Source organism: Protomyctophum bolini (assembly GCF_963924005.1).
Source record: "Protomyctophum bolini genome assembly, chromosome: 13".
Classification (NCBI taxonomy): Eukaryota; Metazoa; Chordata; class Actinopteri; order Myctophiformes; family Myctophidae; genus Protomyctophum; species Protomyctophum bolini.
Window position 1 is genome coordinate 17,672,214 of NC_137874.1, and position 23,174 is coordinate 17,695,387.

General features: G+C 41.2%; 1 protein-coding gene across 22 annotated transcripts in view; it reads right to left on the reverse strand.

The window, feature by feature from the left end:
• The window catches only part of picalma (phosphatidylinositol binding clathrin assembly protein a), a 46,475-nt gene extending 23,632 nt beyond the window's left edge, over positions 1 to 22,843 (reverse strand). For all 22 annotated transcript variants that reach the window (XM_080780691.1, XM_080780688.1, XM_080780693.1 and 19 more), the window contains exons 1-9: positions 22,730 to 22,843; positions 22,102 to 22,375; positions 5,377 to 5,519; positions 4,777 to 4,852; positions 4,576 to 4,678; positions 4,050 to 4,143; positions 3,534 to 3,645; positions 2,155 to 2,261; positions 1,642 to 1,683 (exon numbers count right to left, since the gene is read on the reverse strand). In XM_080780691.1, coding sequence (XP_080636817.1) covers positions 1,642 to 1,683; positions 2,155 to 2,261; positions 3,534 to 3,645; positions 4,050 to 4,143; positions 4,576 to 4,678; positions 4,777 to 4,852; positions 5,377 to 5,519; positions 22,102 to 22,231 — 807 coding nt within the window. In that variant the 5' untranslated portion in view covers positions 22,232 to 22,375; positions 22,730 to 22,843. The remainder of the gene's footprint in view (positions 1 to 1,641; positions 1,684 to 2,154; positions 2,262 to 3,533; positions 3,646 to 4,049; positions 4,144 to 4,575; positions 4,679 to 4,776; positions 4,853 to 5,376; positions 5,520 to 22,101; positions 22,376 to 22,729) is intronic.
• Between the last annotated feature and the right edge of the window lie 331 nt (positions 22,844 to 23,174).

The window sequence follows — 23,174 nt, forward strand, 5'->3', positions numbered from 1 at the left end:
AAATGTATCCATTTTTGACTAATAGTCGCCTATTATGACATACCTAGAATATGGATGCTAGGTTTCATGTGGTTAATAAACAACAACACACACGGCAAGCATGCCAAGTTTACTTTTCAAAAGTCCACAAACGACAAAGAGACAAGCACCTTTTCAGAACAGAGGACAGAGAGATAAAAGGTTCAGATACTTACACAAACCGTGAACTGAGAACGGAGAGATACAGGAAGCGAAGAAATACAGAAAATAAAGGTGGTAATACTGTCAAGATGACGTTAGGAAACATTATGGGAGAAGACTAGCTGATGCTGTTGTGACTGTAGTTGGCAGCTAAAGATTCTAGTTAAAGCTTTGAAAGCATGAGCAACTCAGCGTCTAAAGAAAACAGATTTTTACATTGTAATACACGCTTTTAGCAGAAAAAGTACTGTCTTATAGGGAGCATTATTACGATATTGAGTATGAGGATAGTAGAAAAAACGGTGTTTTAACATATCCGATTATGATTACTACCAAGATTAGACAAGGGCACCTCACCCACTGTGGCCGACGTGAACCTACCATTAAGGACTATATACAAAGTTCAGATTTTCAATATACTATCTGTGCGCAGTAATTCTAAAGTTTGTTATCCCCTTAAGTAGTAGGCATGGTACTTATGTCCCACATTAAAGCCCTTAATTCACACCTTTATTTGCTGTATGACGTGCAAGGTCAGGGGTGAGTACGAGTGTGAAGCTCTTCGTAGGCACATTGGTGGGCACGTGCAAAGCTTTAGAGCTGGGCAGAAAGCTTGCTGTTGCAACTAGTCAGGTCTCAGGGGTACAGACCTCTTTATTAGTTTTATTATGGAGGCATAATAGGAGCACAAGATAAAAACATGGTGTAACCCACAACATTCATCAAAAGCTCACAATTATGTCTCTAGGTGCTTGCATTATCGCATCACAACACACACAAATTTACCTGGAAGGAAAAATTGTGTTCAGAGACAATGTCAATGTCTTATTCTTGTACAATATGCAAACAATATTTCCCCTTCCCATAATGCCAGGGCGAGGTAAGGCATTTACATTTAGATTACAGAAATTAATACAGGAGCAAAATCTGTGTGATACTGCCCAGAATATTTTGTTATTTCAGCTTGGTTGATACATTTCAACATTTGAATGTCTGCTTGTACAGCACAAGATAGACTGTGTACTGATGCTGATAATTGACATTTATACTTCTATTATCCAAAAAAAGATGCTGACACTGGAGCCATATTTGTGAGCTCTCAAATATGCGAGTCTACTCTGTATGGGTTATATTGTGCTTTCCAATGCAGTGAATGCCCTGCAAAGTAAGTTAAAAACAATGCCATTTTTTAAGCCCTCTAAAATGTTGATCTACAAATTCACAATGCGTTGCACCACTACACGTTGTGAGCTTGTAAATCTGCAAGTGTCTTGAATTGTTCTTTAGAATTTTGTTGCATTTTGTTTTGCTTAAACAGGGTTGACAGCGTTAATGTTGTTAAAGGGAAACAAGCAGGCAAATAGTGAGGGGGCACAAAGTTATGGTCACACGTGAGAGGCACTGCATGGCTGCCATTGAACGAACCTGCTGCACTCGTAAAGCAAAGAAGCATTCTCTTACCTGAGAAAGATCCGGGATGTCTCCTCGATCAATTCCAACTTGCTGCACAAAGAAAGCAAGAAGCATCCAAGATAAAGAAAACAAAGTAAATATCGCAAGAATCAAGAGGGTTCATTTGTAACTCAGGTACAAGCTGCGAAATGTTAGTGTGGCATGTTCTACAGGACTGTGCTAACAGCAGCAATACATTCTACACAAGATAATCACAGAGCCAATACTGCATTGTAATGAAATATAAACAAGACATTTTAAATCAAAGATTAAAATAAAAGGTTAGAAAGTACAGAGGACACACATGCTAACCTGTAAAACCTTAGCAGCAATGGGGGAAGTGCAAAAGAAACGAAGGAAAAAAAAGAGGGGGGTAATTTAGTATCAGATTTGTAGAATGTAAGTATATAAGATAAGTACACTTATTTATAGAAAGCGTACATCTATACTCAAGTATGCTTTTCTCTGAACATTAGTGTAACATGGCCTTTTACATTTCTCCCAAAGTATATCTTTACTTGCCTCTGCAACTTTGAGGAACTCCGAGATTCTTGTCATCCTTGTGAGAAATTTCTTGTAGATGTCGAGGCCTTCCTTGCACTGGACTTTTTTCATGTCAAAGTACTTTTCTGTTGCATCAGAGAACGCAGAGGTACAGTCACTACAGTGAGCACGAGACAACTAATCAAACTGCTTCACATGGATGGTCCTCTGAAGCAGTGGTTCTCAAAGTGGGGCCCAGTACTTAGTTTAGACAGTTTTTGGTTTAGACTAGTCATTAGTCCTACAACTACAACCTATGTCAAACCCTCACCCTAAACGTAACCTTAAAGGAGAATTCCATACTAAAAAGCTTTCTCACCTTTCTTTGTAGATGTTACGTCCCCACCAAAGAGGTCCAGGTGTTATTTTGTGCAAAAGCTCCTTATTGGCTATTTCCCCTACCATAAGCCCTAAATTAATTGCATTGAATGGGAATTGAATGGGACTATTGGGTGTTGTGCTAATTCGCTTATTTCCATTGCTTTTTTTGTATATATCCTCTCTTTATAATGTAAATAATATCCCAAGCGGCACACTTTACTACTTATTTCGATGGAAATAAGCGAATTAGCACAACACCCCATAGCCCCATTTAATTCCCACTCAATTCAATGCAATTCATTGATGGCTTATGGTAGGGGAAATAGCCAATAAGGAGTTTTTGCACAAAAAAGCACCTGGACCTCTTTGGTGGAGACGTAATGACTACAAAGAAAGGTAAGAAATAGGTAAAAAAAAAAAGTCTTCTAGCATGGAATTCTCCTTTAACCCTTGTCTAACCAATGACTAGTCTAAACTAAGTATGCACCCCGGCCCAGGGACCCCCATGGGTCCAGGGGGGACACAAGTCTTCTCTTACGGCCTAGAAAAGGTTTGAGAACCACTGCTCTCAAGGACAAGTGAGAATTTGCACTCGTATCGTCTACGACTGAAACTATCAATTTTTTTAAGCAATTGTTCAATTCATTACCATTTCGATTAATTCCATATTTGAGAAGAACGTTTTCTTTCGAATAATTGCTATTGGGCAATGCCATGGTGTAAACGGGGTGCATACTTAGTTTAGACTCGTCATTGGTTAGACATGGGTTAAGGTTAGGTGTGCTGCCCCGTGGGAGGTTAGGTTTAGGGTGAGTGTTTGAGATGGGTTGTAGTTGTAGGACTAATGACTGGTCTAACCAATGACTAGTCTAAACCAAAAACTGTCTAAACTAAGTACTGCACCCGTGTAAACTGGTTAAATTAAGAATATTATGACCACTGGATTTCTTCAAAATTCTCACCAATACAAAATGACACATACAAAGCTATATGAACAAGAGAAACTTGGCCCCTGTGGAAAGTGTGGTCTCGCTTACCAAGAAGGTTGATAATTCCTTCGTTGTAGGCTGCAAAAAGTCGGATGGCATCTTTAAACAGAAGCATGAAGGCCGCATTGATCACACCATTTGTCAGTTCATTAGCGTTGACCTACAGAGAACATAGACAGGGTTAGAGTTCCATTTTGAGTAATGCTAAAATGAAGAAATTCTTTTATTGTGCTTTCTTCAAAAAGAGCTCAAGACTTACATCATCGCTGTATTTACTACTTTTGTGCAATGAAGTAGGGCATTATGAAAATATATACAAATATGGAGATATGAGGTTTCTGCCTCGCCTCACAGCAAAGATATAGATATAGATATATACACAGTACACATTCAGTTTATGTTACTTGTACTATTTAAGTTGCACTATACCAGACATGTACAGCAATTGGTCAGACCAAAACAATAAAGTAACAGTTTTTTCAACCACAATGCCTCTAATCACCAAATTATGGGGAAGAGTATGAATAAGAGTACTGACAAATAACTGAGAACTCGTGAACTCACATTGAAGTCAAGTAGCACGTCCATCTGATTCTGAATGATGGGAATGGTCTTGAGGAGTTTCTCTGTGTTCATGGTTCTCATTACTCCATCAGACCTGTGGAAAGACGTCAGAAATCTTCACATCCTTCATAGTCAGGTGCTTGGTTTTCAACTACTTGAACCCTAGCGGCATCCCTATTCTGGGCCTGTCACGATACAGGCGAACATTTAGCAAAAGATAGCAGATCTACAAGCTCACATTGCATCACAACGTAACACATTGTAAGCTTGTAGATTAGCTATTTTTGGTGAAGTAATTTGGTGAGGAAATTTGGTGGCCAAGGATAGATCCCAGAGGTACTCCAGTCAAAGTTAAGTGGTTAAAACCAGGTTTTACCAAGTGGTTAAAACCAGGTTTTACCAAGAATATGACCTTGGTAAATGGGCTACCATTTCTGGGATTAGAAAATAGCCAAGGTATTTACTATTTAGGCCATTAGCCAACAGTCCTACAGCAACAATTATAATAAAATGTTTGTCCCCTCACCCTCTTTTTACTTTAGTGAAGTCAAAGGCAACCCCTCTATAGGACACAGCCTTTTCATTTAGGTAGCGGCTATACCTCCTGATGAACGTCGACATGTCATAGCCTAGATCAGAGAGAGAGGAGAAGCAAAATGTTTTTTTAAAGTCACCACACGGCACAAATTGGCTGCAGAGAAGAGCAGACGAAAAGCTAACCATCTACCTTGGAGGCCACTTTTGTCCAAAAAATTGCTGAGGTTGAATAGTGTGTTCCTTGACGCCAGATACTGTATGAATCTCTGCAAGACAGTGTGTGAAACAAAGACACAGATACAACAAGACACGTGACAATGAAAACAGTCTCCCAACTTGTTCATTCAATAATGACTACAATTTGGCAAGCAAACTCCTTGATCAACTAATGTTGCAAAAAGAAGCCTGTAAGCAGTATACCGTTCAGTATTAAATGTGCTACAGTGGTTTTTAGATTATGCCAATTTAAATATACTGTATCACTTCTGTCGGGTGGAAACCTCACCCCAATGTCCAAAACCATTACTTTTCAGGATTTCAATTCAAAAGTAGCAGATCTACAAGCTCAAAGTGAGTCGCTTCCTTTTGTGCGACACTGTATGATAAAGTATGAGAATATGATACAAAAAGTTATAATATGGAGATGAGGTTTCTGCCCGACAGCAACGATATACAGCATCTGCCAAACATCCAGTGTGCTCAAATGGTAGCATGCAGCAAGGTCCACTAATGCATCAGCTGCTCGTGTATTCCTTTAATGTGTGACTCTTAAGAATGGTGACGTCCTTACTTCATTGCCATAGACCATTAAGTGGTGTGTGGCGGTTAACGATTTGAAGACCACCACCCAGCTGGTGTTGGCGGTCCTCTCAAACAGTGTGTCGGCCAGCTGAGGAATGTTCACATTCATCTCATTGGTGCACTGAATCAGGTCTGGAGAAGAACGAGAGAGGTAGAGTGTGAGAGAGAGAGAGAGGGAGGGAGAGAATCATTGATTTTATTTGGGGACATCACGTAAAAAGACAGCACTTTCCCGACATACAGTCACAGCATCAGCGAGGACGACAACACAATAAGGCCAGAGAGGTTGTTTTCATTGTGGTTAGGCCTGTCACGATTATGAAATTTAACTCAAATGGCTGTGATGAATGATTTAATTGTGTTTGTCGTTGGAACATTGCAAATTTTGTTTAGGAAAGCCAAACAGAAATGTCATTTTGATTCACACAGGGCAGATATGACAAGCACATTTAATTACTTTATAATTAAAAATAGACATTGTCGAAATAGCCAATCTACAAGCTCAAAACCTGTCACATTTTGAGCTTGTAGATCAGCCATTTCCACTATTTTTAACATGAAAATGATTGACGATAATTCATTACAATTAGGCAATAATTGTGGTCCTCTTCACAAAAAAACATTTTTTAGAATTTAGTAACCATTTGGGTAACAATCAGCAGCAGGGCAAAGGGTTTGAGAGAGGAGGGAGTTAACCAAGATAAATCTGCTTCACGTGGGATTCACAGCAGTTCACATTAATTACTTGCCCCAGCAGAGCGCGCAAGTACTGCGATCGGCTGGGTATGTCGGTGTTGTCCACCGGCCAATAAGGGACCACCATTCTTGATGACGTAACTAAGGTACATTTGGTGATCAGCTGGGTATGCATGGCGGGGTAAGAATGGTGGTCCCTTATTGGCTGTTGATGGTGACGTAACTAAGGTACGTTTCAAGGTTGGTATAAGGTCAATAACGGGTCTAAAGGATTTAGAACAGCAGTTGTAATAGACAAGTAGGCCATGTATGGCCAGCAAGGCGCAAGTTGGCACCTCGAGAGAGTGCATTTCTAGTTTGGTTTAGATTCAAATTTGGAAACCTCCAACTCTTATCTGCTCCTTTATTGCAGCATGTAAAAACACAGAGACTGCCTGCACAGTGCTCACAGTCACACAGATCAATAAAATGATGCAGGAGGACATATTAATGCTGGCGAGGCAGAGCTCACGTAAACAGAGGCTATACTGTGCACAGTTCCTGAAAGCCGAGATGCGGTAAGGGATGATGAGCAAAGCCCTGGTAGGGCTGGGCAATCAACCAAAAATTAACAAAGAAATCATGGAACTCCATCTTTATAAAATATTTGTAATCATTGACTAAATCGATTAGTCCGATTAACCACTTAAGCCCTGAATTGACTTTGTTGTACAATGTGACACCCAGCTCTACCTCCTGGAATTAGAGGCTCTCTCCTCACCTTTAGGTCCGATTTGGATGGTGTTACATAACGTAAATATCAGATCACAATGCATTTAATCATATAGCCAGCCTAACAATGGTACAGCATATTATAACATTTTGAACTAGGAAAATTATATAAACGGCATTGCCTTTCCTTGCAGTAACATTACTTCAAACAATTTATTTTCCTGAATAATCAGCAATAATATGAAATAATTTTGAATAACTTTTCCTTACATGTACTACAATGCTTTTCACGGTAGTGAATGAGCAAATCAAATGTCTAGTTATTTTTAGTGCAATTTGAGATGCACAATGCACCTACTCCACCGGCCTTCAGATGGCCATTGAGAGCCATTTTGGAGGGAGAATCGCAACGCTGCTGCAGTAACTGACACAGGGCAGCTTCCCCACCTTCACTCAGTCCGGAATATATACGTTTATTAAATGTGTCAATTAGTAATAGCCTGAATGTCCGGGGAAAAAAATCATTTTCTGAGCTTTGTTATACTATAAGTCAACTGACGGCCAACTGGATCCCTGGCACAGACGTAGGAAGGCAAGCATGTGTGCCTCTGTCTGGGTTATTGACTGTGGATGTGGTCTTCTGGCCATGGTAGTGATGGCACTGTGCCACTGCCATCTGGCCTGCAGTGAATCTGCACACACCCTGTGGTCTTTCTCCTAATCAGAGACATGAGACTGACCTACTGACGGGCCGGCACATCTCATCAAGCCATGGATACATCCTCACATACGGACCCCTTTCCCTGTACTGAGCAGTGAACTCATCTGTCTCATTTATCCGTCAGTGTCAAAAAAAGAATCACCATGGAGTCATGGACCATTTTATTTAAACAACACAAGGATTTGACTGCACAAGTGCACATGTGCCCTTTCTAAATAGCACACTGTTGCAAATCTTAAGCCCTGGCTTATAATGCTTCGTTTGTCGTTCAGCGAATAGCTAAAAACCGTCTTTAATGACATGCACAAAATAGGGCTGGTGTCCCAGCTTGAAAGTGATTAACAGTTTGTGATGTTTTCAAACACTGTCTGGCACAGAATTGGGCTGACAGACAGTACTGCAAAGAGACAAGGTGGAAGAAAGCCTCACAGACAGTACTGCAAAGAGACAAGGTGGAAGAAAGCCTCACAGACAGTACTGCAAAGAGACCAGGTGGAAGAAAGCCTCATAACGGATTCATTGGGCTGACAGACAGTACTGCAAAGAGACAAGGTGGAAGAAAGCCTCATAACGGATTCATTGGGCTGACAGACAGTACTGCAAAGAGACAAGGTGGAAGAAAGCCTCATAACGATTCTTAAATTCATGCCCATTTGGAATGTTCCTCAAAACAAAAAATACCAGATTACTTATCTTTAATTAGGTACTCAACAATTCAGATTTAGAGCCAAATAAGTTTTCTGTCCTCTTCCATGCAATCATGTGACAGGCTGGCTAACTCTTGAGGCTGATCCCAGTTATTCAATTTTCATTGCCATCAGATGCCAAAAGAAGCTTGGCAAGACAACAACAATAAATATTTAAGTGAATTTTAGATGGCTGAGGGAGATGAATGATCATCAGCAGGTGAAACTGCATCATCGCCCTCATTTGCCGTTCAATGGTTTGAACGGCTTTATTATTTAGATTCTGAAACCTTTTAATGATGAGGACGCCGAAATTGATATTTATTAGGCTGTGGACCCCCCCACCTGAAAACGATTTGTCCAAGGGAACCCCATAAGAAGATTTGTGTAACATAAGTCACAAAAATCAATTTCCAAACACTTCAAGTTCACAGTGCAGCACCAAGTGACTGTGAGGCTGTGAGCTTGTATACAGTATCTGCTACTTTTGAATTAGCAATGTATGTGCTTAAAATTATTGTAATTCTGTATAATCTCATTGTGCTGGTGAACTGCTGGGTACCCCTACATACTTAATCATAACCCTTTTGTGGATTTTGCCGTTTTTGCACTACAACAGCTTGTTGCAACCTGTTTACATGGGTGGTCTATGAAACCGCCTCAGTGTTTGCTGAAAGACACACAAAAGGCTTTTTAGCTTGTTACATATACAATAGCCCACCCATGTGATAACAAAGGCCTTTTCAGGCCCAACTGAAATGGCTGTGGGCAGTGCAATCCTCCCAACAACATTCTCCCATCAAACCAAACAATGTTCAGAACTAGTAGATTAAACACGGTACCTCGCCCAAATGCTAGGATTATTTTGGTCAAAGCTATGGTGTACAGATTTGTGGTGTGAAGTCTAATTAAGAAATGTTCAGGAGTTCAGTACATTTACCAGCAGCAACCAACTTAAACATTGAATAAGAGACCAGATGTAAAAAAAAAAAAAAGAAAAAACTCCAAAGTGGGTATCGTATTTCATGTGGCCAGCGTGAGCCTATGACATCAGTACTCTATGACATATCTATGAAATATTAACTTGACTAGAGGACCACAATGGAAATAAGGCTTAGAGCTTTGTGTTTTTTATCCCTCTGTGATTTGTCTGTTGTATGTTGCGGAGGTACTGATGTGCGCTTCTTTTTATCACCAAATAAATTAATTCATTTAATGCTAAGAAATACTTACAATGAGGCTCTAATTTGGCTGAAACCTTGACAAATTTTAATTTAAAACAATAAATGATCACATAGTGATATTTGTCAGGTGAAAGAAGCGCATTGGCGCTGTGCATTGGCACCGTTTCAGCCGCGTTTGGTTTGAAGTTATATTGCATACTAGATATATCGATACTCTTCCTTCCCCATCACCCTGTGAGTGCGAGCATGCTTCTCTGCTGCATGCGTTGCTCTGCACTGTCTTTCTGCAGCCTGCGTGGCTGCCAGGGATATTTGCCTCTCCCCTTCCCATTGGCCAGAGGGAAGCTTTGCCGTCCCATTGGCCAGAGGAGCCAATCAGATCAGTCGAACTAGGTGGCGCAAAGTCGCTTAAAAGTCACTTACATTTCATGAGCATTGTTAGGTCAGGTTTCACCTGACAAAAACACAATATGGCAGAGATGACACTCTCGAAGAGGAGACGATAAATGACCTTCTCCAGCAGTATATAGCTCTCTCCCCCCCGATGGACAATAATACTTCAGAGAAGTTTGCATACAGTAAAATGCAAGTACAGTAGCACTTGTTTTTAGTGTGAATCCACTACATAAAACAGAAATATAAAAATACGTTTTTCACACTTTTAGAGCATATATATGGGCTGGGAATACCGTTGATTACAGAACTCAGTTTTTAATCTCATTCAAGATATTACTCAATTTAAACTTAATCAGCACTCTAAAATATTATGCATCTGAAAATATAGGTTAGAAATAAGCCAAGTAATACTAATAGCAAACATTCATTGCTGGTCATCCGTCTCTCACTTGTAAACAAACAGTGTGTAGTGAATCCACTAACCTCCCATAGCCTGTAGAGATGCAACACTCTGATGGGCTCAGAAACATACAGGCTTCCATTTCAGACTGAAACTTCTAAATAAAATGACCAAAAATTCCATTCCATTCTTTAAATCCTACAACAGTGAGCCCTCAGAGGCCATGCTACTCCTTAGGAGTATGAATCGGCCCTTAAACCCTACAGCAGTGATTGAACATTTTTTTAACAAATTTCAATGCTAGCGAGCTAAAATGAAGCCATCCTTGCTCTAGAAAGTGCCAATGTTCCCATCTAGACCACCGGATAATCAGCAAAGACCTTCGATCATTGCACATTTTAAACCATGGAGAGCTCCGTAGATTTAGTCAGCTTTTTAGTCAGCCTGTATAAAGAGGTGAACGGCAGCGCGGTTGCGCAATCCGGTCTAGGATCGCTAAAGAAGTAAAGGCCAAGCAACAAAAAAAAAAGAAATCAGCGATCCGGTTTGATATCAATAATAAAGCTTATCAGACGGAACATTACGCCAGAAGCAGTTGCCGATGGATTCCAACTGGCGGAACCTTCCGTCAGAAGTAGTACATTTGTTAACACAAATGCAATATGTACTGGGGGTCCGTGCTTCATCTCACTCAGCTAAGTGGTCTGTGGCCTGAAAAACTTTGGAAGGCCCCTATATTAGAGGAAAGAAAGGCTATGGTCACCACCATCAGTAGGTTTAATCCTCCTAGGGGCTAAGACACGACAGCATCAACTGCATGCACACACAGTTTCATGGCAATCTTGGTCTTGAGGCCTGCTTTTTAAAGACACAGCTGTGGGAGACCTCGTGGCCTTGAGTCATTACACCATTAAACGCACCTTCACCAGATACTGTATAGATTTTATTCTAGGTAGTTAAGAGACCTGATATCTGATCTGAGAGGTCTCATGCGTAGTGAGCAATTCACAGTTGAGGTTTACAAAATAAGTTAGTGCTTTGAAATCAACGTGTTCAGCTTCTTTTTTTATCTATATATATATAAGTATGTACGACCAGCAACAATGGAATTTTTTTTATCAAAATGTGACCTGCATCTACCGATCCACCCCAACGCTCCAGCCCCCTACCACACACACACTTTTTACAACATTAAAATTAACTGATTTAGTACGGTAGCTAAACAAGGAATGATTGACAGGAGAAAAGCTGACATGGACAAGTCTCATTCCACTGGCCTCAAGTGTTATTTTATTCCTTTAAAGGCCTGTGTTGAAATGATGGGGTTGACAAACACACATTGGGAATCTTTTGTCTGGGACATTCTTAGATTACAGTTACAGCAGTGAGTCCCATGAAATGCAAGGGATTCCAGCCTTTAGAATGCCTCTGGAGTACAGTTCACTGTGGTTAACTTATGCCAATGTGGATGCACGCTAAGACCACTAAATGCAAAAATAAAGGCAGGCCTGAAGACTCATTTCAATTCATTTTAGTCTAGCGGTTATCCTCACCTCAACTGACCAACACAAAAAACAGCATCCATCAGTATGCATTTAAAAAATTACTACTATTATCTATATAATATAGGACAGTGAGGTCACCAGATGATATTAAAAGGGTCTTAAAAATCCTTTAAAATGTCAATTTAGAATTTACTAACTAAAATAAAAACAAGAATGTCATAACTCAGTCATAACTGCCAGGTGCAGAAAGTTCTTGTTTATGAACATCTACAGTATAATCAGTTTGTGTGCCTCTGCTTCACGTTGCAGCGTTCAGACCGAGTATGGGTTGGCCGTTCAGACTAGGGATGCACCGAAAGGGAAATTCTTGGCCGAAACCGAATACCAAACATAGGAAACAGTTGGCCGAAAACCGAATACCGAATATCCGAATATGATTTATATTATATATCGTTTTTCCTACCATTGCTGTCATGGCCGTACCTTAAAGCTATATGGCAAAATAAATGGTTATGGCAAAACTTAACTTAAATAATAATCACTATTATGGGTCCATAAAACATTTAATCAGCTCTTTTGAATGCATTAATTGCATACACTATTCGGCGATATATTTTCTGCCTATTCGGGCCGAAACCGAAAAGGCCAAAAATGATTTTTTTAGCCGTTTTCTGCCGAATATTTTCTGCAGCCGAATATTCGGTGCATCACTAGTTCAGACTATGGGTTTTATGGGGAAGTCAACGAGGCGGCCAATCATGAAAAAGTATCCACTATAGTCGCTACTAGAGGTAGTAGCAAATGTAGTCCAGGTGCTTTTCAAGCACCTGGCAAAGACCAGTTGCAACAAAAGTAATCAACAAACTATACTGTACAAACTGGTTAAACATAGGCTAAAATTGTCAATATAAGAAAGAGGCAAACATTTAGAAGTTAGCTGATCTGTACAAGCTCACAACGACTCACATTGCGAGGTGTTGTGAGCTTGTAGATTGGCTATTTTCACAACATGCATTTGTGGAACAAAGTAACTAAATGTAATGCCTCTACTCAAGTTCTTGTCAGGGTAGGGGGTTCCCTGTTCAAATCTGATTATGGGGGGGGGGGGGGGGGGGGATTCATTAGGGAGGTTGCGGTATGAAAAGGTTGGGAACTACTGATCGAGGATACCACAAACCCCATGTGGTATCCACACAAAAACTATTAATTTTAATGTTCAGATTAACTGGGGTAAGGAGGGACAGAGGCAGAGAGAGCAAGAGAGTGAGACATCATGCATTCATCATGTGTTCTTGTTCTTATATTAAACTTAACTTAACTTAAGTACAAACTGAACTTTTCCCAATGCCTCAACAATAACCGTTACTTAATATGAGTGTAAAACATGACCTGTGTGGTGGACTTGTCGGGACAAGGACTACAAAGGGTCCATTAGTGTTGGATTGGAACAGTAACACACACTACATTGTATGATAATGTTGGCTGGTCTTCTCTGACTGAAAGACACAATAATCATTGGCACCTTTTCATATATAAAGCCCTGATTGGAAAATGACCACCATTGCTACATCAGAAACCTACCGGTAGTCATATTTTAACTGGGCTGAGCTGGGAAAGGCTGCTTTCAGTATTGGTGCACCCAATTCTAGACATTACCTGTATGCAACGGTTTTAACTGATAGCTGTCAATATTTAACCGTTTTAAATTGTTTGTTCTTGAATCTTAATTTGTTTTTTGTATTCTTTGAACTTGTGTAATCTCGGCATCATTGAGGGTCTCCCTCAATTGATTTCTCTGGGAATTTAAATAAAGCTTGAATGAAAAAAAATGCTGTGCAAAACATGGGCTGAGCTGATGTTGGCAGCAATGTCAGAAACGTTTGCACAAGATTGAGAATATGCGGCAAGCCACAGGAAGTAAAGTGAAACAAAACAAGACAGCTGGTGGGAATCAGACAAGAGCTCAGTTGTGATATCGCCTGGTTCTGGGAAGGATCGTGTCCAAGTTCCAAAAACGAGAAGCATGCCAGGGTGGAGGATTCAAGGCACTCAAAGGAGAGAGGCTACACTGACCGATCCCACTAGTGGCCTATGCACAACATGAGAACGGAAGTGATAAGTCCAGCTTTTCTACCAAAACGGGAAGCAAGCAATACTCTAAGTCAGTAATAATCACATTTTCTAGTACATTAAGACCAACGCCTATAACAGTAAATGTGCCTTGCTCATTCATTCATGCTAGCTACTGTAGACTGATACCAACCCTCCTCCTGTATGCTAGCCCGATTGTTTATTGCAATTACGCGCAAGATAAACATAACAGATAAGACTAACTATAAACATGTACACAGACAACCATGTTTTAAAATCCAAAAGGTGACAATATACTTTCAATTTACTTAGGCTGCTAATCCAGCCTGACAGCGTGTCGCGGGTTCGATACATTCGCACACATTAATTCATTCAGAAAATGAATTAATGACCGACCTCCCGAAATAGGTAATTTGGCAATCCCCTGAGGTTGCAACCCACAGGTTGAGAACCCCTGCTCCACAACCTCTAACCACCATCAGAACACAGTGGCAGAGGCATTTCCTTCCCCTCATCTGTGAGAAATAATGTGCCCATTAACCACATGAACCCTGGCTAGTGTCTCTCTATTCTGGGCAGCATGAGTGAACGTTCTGCAAAATCAGGCAAACAACCTCAAAGTGACACGTTGTAGATAGATTCTAATTTCTCACTATTGGATTTACATAAAGAATATGCATTCACAATCAAAATGCACATCCAGAGCAGAGCATGCAAGTAGCCAGGCACCCGAGCCCCCCACGTCCGAAACGGTTGAGAAATGACAGTTAACGTGTGGTGGTCCCCAGGGGGTCCCTGTGCTGTCACACCCAAAATCATCATATATTGTGTGTGTGTGCGCGCGCGCGCGCGCGCGCGCGCGCAACAGTGACACTTTGTTGTGAAAACCAACCAAACGCTATTTTCGTGCTCAGACCCAGCCAGGGACAGACCCAGGCAGCCAGAGACACACACATCTCCTTAACTCTCTCTCTACCAGCATAAACCCCAGTTCCCAGTGCCAGCATATGCATTCACTTTAAAAGACAGAGTTTTCCCGCCCCCCCACACACACTCGCTACACACACACACACACTAGTATCATTGGAACAAGCGGCAGAGGCAGCGTCGTGGTACAAAGGCACAAATTAAATTGAAAATGTGGATGGCAGAAAATCCACCAAGGACAGTGATCCTGGAGTCTGACTTATAGAGGTTTGAAAATCCTCCTTTCAACTGGTTTGCACTGAGATTATATTTGCAAACCCATAGTTGAAATGGTGTTGCGTTGCTATTCTCCATATTCAGACCGCAGCCATCTTGCCAGCAACGTGAATAACTGATATCACAGTATGACAAATGGGATGCAAGAACAAACTTAAGTGTCTATTTCATTTTGTTTTTTTAAAGGGTCTGGCTGTGGCCGAGCACGCCAATATAGTAGCAACTGTTGTAAACTGTTAATGAGTCATTTCAAAGAGCAACAATTAGCCACTCCAGATTAACTTCAAATGTTTCGATTTTATTTAATGCCCATCTGCTCGGCAACAATCTCCAAGAAAGCGGCCTCAGTTAAAAGTACTTCAGTACAATTTAGTTACCACTTGCAAAACCTTTTCATGCTTAAGTGAAGCTTAAGTTAAAGATGAAAAGTTGTAGACCACCAACGCGGAGACATGCATGTGTTCAATGGCATTTAATTGATTTGTGGTGAAAATTGTTGCTTTACAACATAGCCGTCTAGTAATTTTGGCTTTCACATACGAGCATTGCCAGATTGACAAATTGTCAAATTAAAGTTAAAACACAAGCAAATGTCCTTACAAAACAAATCCACATGGTTATGGAATATATACTGTATGGGCCATCAACTATCAAGTCATTTCTATTCTCAAACCTGGCTGGTGGAATTCTTGTGCTTTCGTAATCAGGCATAATTGAGAGGAAGTGGATCAAAAGTGCCCCAGCCAATCTCGACATTTGATCAGTTTGGCTCCCTAGCGTTCTGGGGAGGGGGCATTGTATAATGACTTCCTGTTAGCATTTATGCTTGGCAATCTAAAAGGCATGCCTTCAGGAAATACAGGAACACTTCCTGCTTCAGGAAATGTCTTTCCCTTTAAAATCCTGTTGCCCTGGACATGTTTGTTCGGCGACAGATTCATAATAGTAGACGCCCAGTGAAACCCCATGCCGGTATGAATGGAAATCTGAAGTTTCATGACATAACTGAAGCATTAGATAAGACAGGCAGTAATATAACATAACTGATAATATAACATAACTGAAGCATTAGATAAGACAGGCAGTTGGAATAACCCAGAAAACAAGACATAGCTTCTAGACATAGGGTTTGAGTTACATATCCTCTCGCGGTGAGGTAATGTCTCTGTGTAGTAGTAGTAGTAGTACTTTATTAATCCCAGTAGTGAAATTGCTTCCTCACAAACACAGGCAACGTAATTTAAGTCACACATACACACACACAGCGCTGGCCTTTGCCGACACTTATTTGGATAACCATTTGGTTCTGGCCTGGATACTACAGACTTGCGCCATTGAATCACACAGGCCTTTGAGTGGTACAGTATGCTCCATTCAGACGAGCCGGTTGACAGTGTGTCAGCACTCTTTTTAAGAGCTGCCATACGATGCCACCGCAGTCACATGCTCCTAGTGGGCCAGTGCATTCCATTATAGGGACATGGGGTGGGCTTGGGGGGGACTTAACCTCCAGGCGGTGACTTTGGGAGGGCTAAAAAGGTGTGTGCAAACTAGAGTAACAGTGTGACTCTAATCCACCTCGGTGGCTGCTGTGTGAATCACCTTGACACAGCTGCAGCACAAGAAATGCACTTAAATGACATGAAGAAAATCTTCCATTCAAGGTGACCTCAAGGAAGTGATTGTTATGTCATACCAAATATAAAGGCTATACATGAAATCTACTCACTTCTGCTTTTACTGCCCCCCTCATTCTTTATTACTTCTAAAGCGTAAGGTCATAATAAATAGGGTAAGCAATAAGCATAACTCAATGCACCCTTATTTATCTTCAACTTTAAAGCTTACTAACGCAATCGCTGTGTTCAAAATATTTAATATTGGGATGCCCATACTGTATAGTATCGATAAGCCAATTTCACAATATTTTGTTTTTTATTATCCCATTTAGATCCGAGGCAGATTGCAAAAATGCCTTCTATTAATTCCCTGACCTAAGTTCTGAAAAACTATTTATTAAAAAAAATATATATATAAGTTGCTACTTGCTATATACTGTATACAACAACTAGCCAAAAATGAGTTCCTGTCTTGAAAGGTAAAAACAAAATGTCTTACTGCAATGAGCTCTACCGTTATACTGTAAATCACTTTATAATGTAGACTAGAGGGAAGGAGAAAGAAGCGAGACAGAGGAGAGTGGAGACTGGGGAGAGGACGTTATAATGTAGACTAGAGGGAAGGAGAAAGAAGCGAGACAGAGGAGAGTGGAGACTGGGGAGAGGACGTGAGAAACTAAAAGGTAGCCCTCTCAAAGTCCATATTTGGAAGATTGTTGAATTTTGGATATCTGTGTCATAATGGTATTGGCAATCGTATCCGATCACATTGCGTCACCTCCTGTATCAGGATATTGTATCCGAGTTACCCGGTCAATGCCCAGCCCTAGTTGACACCAAAGTCTGATGGCAGTCAGGTTTGTAACTGCATGCTTGGGTCAAAGAGGCCACAAAGACAGTTCAACTAGATGGCAACTTGCTTGTATGTAAACTAATGACATGGTGAGTGGTACTTGTTTTTAAAAACATTGTTAAAGCACTAGATTTGAGAACAAAACCTTAAAATTGAGTCCTTTATTGCACTGATCAGAGCCATGGTCAGAGTTATCGTATGGCCAGTTCAAGTGTTAAACAATGCTGTAGTACACCATGTGTGCCTGTGCAAAGTATTTATTTTTTAGGTGCGACTATTCTCACGCCAGACCTCTGGACAGCGTTTGAGCAGACATGGTCCCCAAAGGCCCACATGTGGCCACTGGTGTGGATTGGATAATTTCAATCTTAAAATAAGATATTCTCCAGGGACGATTTTTGGCAAGAACTTTCAAATCCATGACTGTCTTAAGTGCTTCAAATGTCACTGTGTGTGGGCGTACCCATGTTCCCCAGGTTCTATGTTCCCCACAAAACCAGTCCCGTTAGTATATATGGTGAAAGGTATTGTAGGATAAGAAGAAATAGTCCGCACACTGTTGTGTAGCCCTTTATGGGTCTTCGTCAGGTATAATATATCATATACCTGACGAAGATCCATAAGGGCTCGAAACGTTGTCATCCTTAAATTAATTTCCTGTGGGAGCTACACAACAGTGTGCGGACTATTTCTTCTTGTTCAGCACCTGAAAGTTTTCTAGAGATGTGCGTACTTTCCTTTGTATTCCGTTTCCGAAAGGTATTGTAACCTACTTGATGGACCAAATCCTAAAACACAAGAATACCTTCATTTATTTCACAGAAGTATGATTTGGAAATAGTACTGTAGTTACTTTTTCTATTAATTGTTTATGCCTCATCAACATGCCTGTGGACTTAAGACTCAAAACAAGATATCCAAAATTAAAGATGTGATGTTGTGCTCATTTGGAATTTCACATCTACCATAAAAATACCACAAACATGAGTACAATTAATTACTTAAGTGCACATGTAAACAGCTGTTTGGCACATATTTGGACCCAGCTCAAAGTATCAGCGAACTAATGATTGACCATACATTAAGCCCTTGTCTAGCAAATGGGGGGAAAAATGTGTAGAACCGAAACGGTTACCATATTATTATAGGCTAGCCAGCTAGCTGCGTTCCATGTATTAAAGTCTCTAAAAAGGAATGAAACTAAAATAACTTCAAGAAATGGTCAGTCATCTCTCTAAGAAAATACTACACAGATTACTCTTTGAAGATTATATACTACAGCAAAAAGAATACATCACACACCACGCCGATGTGCCACAGATATAAATACCCTCCTGAAATTTCATCTTGGTTATTCCTCAACATATTTCTATCAGAGGGAGAAAGTGCAGCAGAGTTACTTTAACATATTCATGACCTCATGAGAGAACTTTGAGCTATTCTTTAACAGCAGTGACAAACACAATTTACATAACAGCAATTAACGTAGACCATAAAATCTCACTAATGTGTACTTGAACTTCTTGCTTTCTTTTCATGACAACAGCAAATGTAAGTAGAACGAATATATTAAATAACAATGGATAAAATATAACGTGGCCTGGCCTGTAGTTTGGTTGGTTCACATGGTTTAAACTGCACTAACCTCAGGACAAACATCAAGACTAACCTCACATTGAGCCATTTCCCTACAAGTTATTTCACACTGGCTTAAAACGGAAGACAAGTAAACAAAAGTTGAACTTGAAGTTGACAGCAAGAGGATTTTAGTCTGACGTTTACAAGCTCTTCCCTCACTGGTAACTCTAAAGATTAAATATAAAATACAAACCAAACCCAAATCTGAAGGGAGCTGCGCCTGGGGAACCAAACTATCTCGTATAGCCTACCTGCAAATCAGACAAGAGGAAACACCAACCCTCAACTATCTCAAACCTGAGTGCGATTCCTGCTAGACATTGCTTCTGCCAGCGCTCTAGTCTAGAATAGCTCAAGGAGCCAGGAGAGGCCTTGCACCAGCAGCAGTGCCATGATCAAGGAGTCACCGGCTGTACATGGTTCCTGCACAGCTGGGTCCTCATCTGTATACTGCAGCAGGGTGCATTTTCAAAATGCTCACATACAAAATGTAATCCATGGCATTTATGGTAATGCTGTGACTAAAACTAGTGACTACCGTAACTGGAAAGGATTCTATACAGAAAAAGAACCACAGGGCTGCTAGGTGATATGATCGCGGTCATTCAGGGCAGGACAGAATACTACAATGCTTTATTATCAGCCTTCATTTTTTTAAGGGCCCTTACAAGACTAATTTGGCAAGTTATCATTAAGCCATGATATATTCAAACATGGACACTTAAATGAGAAACTTTATAAATCAAACCATAAGAGTACATATGAGAACCCCTGAGTGTTTCAAGAAAATATGAAGACTTCCTATGAGTTTTGAAACAGACTGATTATGCTGGCATGTTTTGTATGCTAGCTATCAGAGATGCATCATGCAACTTCTAGAGCAAATTGTGGCCCAGTTTTTCTCGTGTTTTCTGGTGGTCGTTTCATTAGAAGTAGGCCACAATGGATTCCCTTCAAAGTAAACCATGTGCACAATCGCAACATTTAAACTGGGAATTCAAAAATAAATTAAGTTAGACAAATTTATATTTTCTTCTTTTGATCCCACAATTTTGCAACCCAACCATTTTTTCACCCAGTGTCAATTATCTAATATAATCCAGAGCGCTACACTTCCTCTGCCAACCTGGGGGGGCAGTGGACTGACCTCATGCTTCCATCTATGCATGAGGAGTCCAAGCTGCTTCTTTTCACCTGACGGACGGACGAGGGGGGGGTTCCCTGGCTGGACGTAGCATGTGGAAGGAACACGTTATTCCAACCAGTTCCTTTCCCCTCCATCAGGCTTAGAGACCAGGATTACTGCATGTTTTTTGAGAGGGTACCTACCCTAGGGGACACGCGGAGAACATGCAAACTCCACACAGAAAGGCCCTTTCGCCAACCCCGCCTCGGGTATGGGCACTGATGACGCAGAGGAGAGAACACGCCCCCAGCGTTCCCAGGACTACCGATTGTGCCATTCTTTTTTTTTTCCTTCTAAAGAATGAACTGACAAGACCCAATAATCCGAGAACACCAAAGCTTGGTGTGACTACTCTGAAACAAAGTATATTAAAATATGCAGCATACAGGTAAGAAATACCAGGCAATTTAACAACTACAGTACTGACAACTGCATCTGTGCAAAGATTGGACAGGAGGCTACAGATCCCACACTGTGAGCTGTAACCTTTTAGGGCATAGGAAATAAAATAAACCAACAGAGAAACAAATGTTGACAGGCCTATTTGCAAAGCCAATAGTTCACATCCAGCCTCCATGGGGTATATACTCTAGTAGTCTAAACATCACACACACAGTCACACACCCTTCAAGGGTTAGGAGTCCCTAAAAGACTTTGGCATAACTACAATCAATAACCTCACATCCTGCTGTCAAAAAACAGAGGGTGTCCTACTGTTAAGCAGAGGCACGATCAACGGGTTATTTTGCGACTGAAGATAATTTCAGGGGAAGGGAAATTGTTGAGTGAGTTCAAACTCGAGATAAAAAAGGCAAAACAAATAGTGAATTCCTTAGTCACATCCTCTTGAGCAGACAGACCATACATACAGGCACCGAGTGGTTTCTACAGTCTCAGGATTGAGAACATTTCTTCAAAATGATAGTGGATTTATGGTAAATCCTCTCTCATAGAGTAAGACCCCAACGCGATCCGTTTGTCTTGGAAGGAGGTCAATCCCCAAATAGCACACGTGGATATCTAGGAACAGACAGTGACTCAAATATGGCCAAATGTCAGGAAGAGCAAAGGCTATGTTAACTTAGCAGTAGCCAATCTTCTCTACCTACACTAGGAGAGAATTATACCCGAGCTACAATTCAATTGAACACATTCCTTTACAAAATCCCAATGAGTTGAATTAACCTATTCTGAAACAGGATACCGTATAATAGTGGCAATCTTAAACTAGTAACTTCTTTGCATGCTCGCTGACAAGAGTGCACACAAGTAAAACACCACTTAATATTGACATAAACAAAGAATGGGCTCTACACTCTACAGAAAGAATAATTATTGTCTTACAGGGAGTATTTAAATTGAGCTCCAACTCCAAGTAGAGGCCTATTACACACAGCGAGAACGAGAAGTCTAACATAACACTGTTCCAGACACCAGATGAAAGTCATATGTGCAACATCTAAGTACAGTGGGCGTCTGGAGAATGTGGTTAATGATTTGATCAAAAGTTAAAGGTTCAACACAATGAGATAGCTCTAACAGTGCAACCCATGGCAGCCATACTGTAGGCCCTCTGTTGTCAGCATTGGAGACCAGAACAAACAGGGGTCTGTTTCAGTCACAACAAGTGTAAGGAAGAGAGGAAGCAGTATATATATTTTGATTTGATAGGCAGATATGCTATCAAAGCTACATGCATAGGCCTCCCACAACCACAGCAGCCCCCTCGCACATAAGGGTCTGAGAGGAAAAGTCTTTACAAGCCAATGGAATGCGCAACAATGTAACCAAAGCAAAGCCCCCCCGCGCGTTTTTGGATACTCACAATCCAAATGTTTCTTTTTTGGCCCCATAATCTCGTGCGTAGTCGCCTTGCACACAGTTTTGGAAATCGCCGAGCCGGTGACACTGTGTTGAGCGGCCGTTATCCTGTCTGTAATGCTCTGTCCAGACATCTTTTCCTCCTTGTTGTGTGGCTGGTAGGTGGACTTCAAACAACAAAGACGGGGGAGAAATCGGGGTCAACGTTGATGTTTCAAACCAAATCCAGCGTTTTGTTGTATTGTGTCGCTTCCCACGGTTCTTTACCCAGCAGCCACCTGACACGAGAGAGACAGAAAGAAACCATCAGAACGACAGACACACACACACATACACAGACAGACAGACAGTCAGGCGTTTTAACGGGGGTGCTTTACACTGGGCCGCACGCCGGTGTCGCGCGACAAAAAACAGCCGATCTACAAGCTCACAGTGATGTGAGCTTGTAGATCGGCTGTTCTTTTTTTCTGTCACGCGACAAACGTATACTAAAGGCTTTTACAGTTACGACTTGTAACCTATCCATAATCCACCCCAATGGGAAGACATTATAAGTCCACGGACTTTACGTTACAGACTAGTGTAGAATCGCAGTCAGGACCGATGATATTTTTCATTTTAAAGATACGAACCAGGAGTCTGATCGGTCCTAAAACGTTCCCCGTCTCTCTCTCTCCCTCCGCTCCCCACTGGCCGTACGAGCCTCTTCTTCTCCTTCCTCCACTGTCTGACGGGCTGGCTTCTTCTTTCTCTCTCTCGTTTTTCTTTGCTGGTTCCCAGGCACGGAGAACTCTGGCTCCACGCTCCACACCGCCTCCCCCTGCTGGCTCTAGAAGGACTCGAGGTTTTGCTCCCAGGAAAATGGCGGGCCTATAAATATAATAGTATCTCCCACTGCTGCCCAACTCAGTCACTCAGGTTCCCAACGCAACAGGGTCGTCATACAATGGACCATCCATGTCATGATGAACTGGCGTCATCCTAGTTTGACGTGTGCAGTGTGCACCCCCTCGGCCCACCTTAGAGCGCATTGCACTCGTTTTTGCACCAGTCGAGCAATGTTTTTGCTCTGGGGAT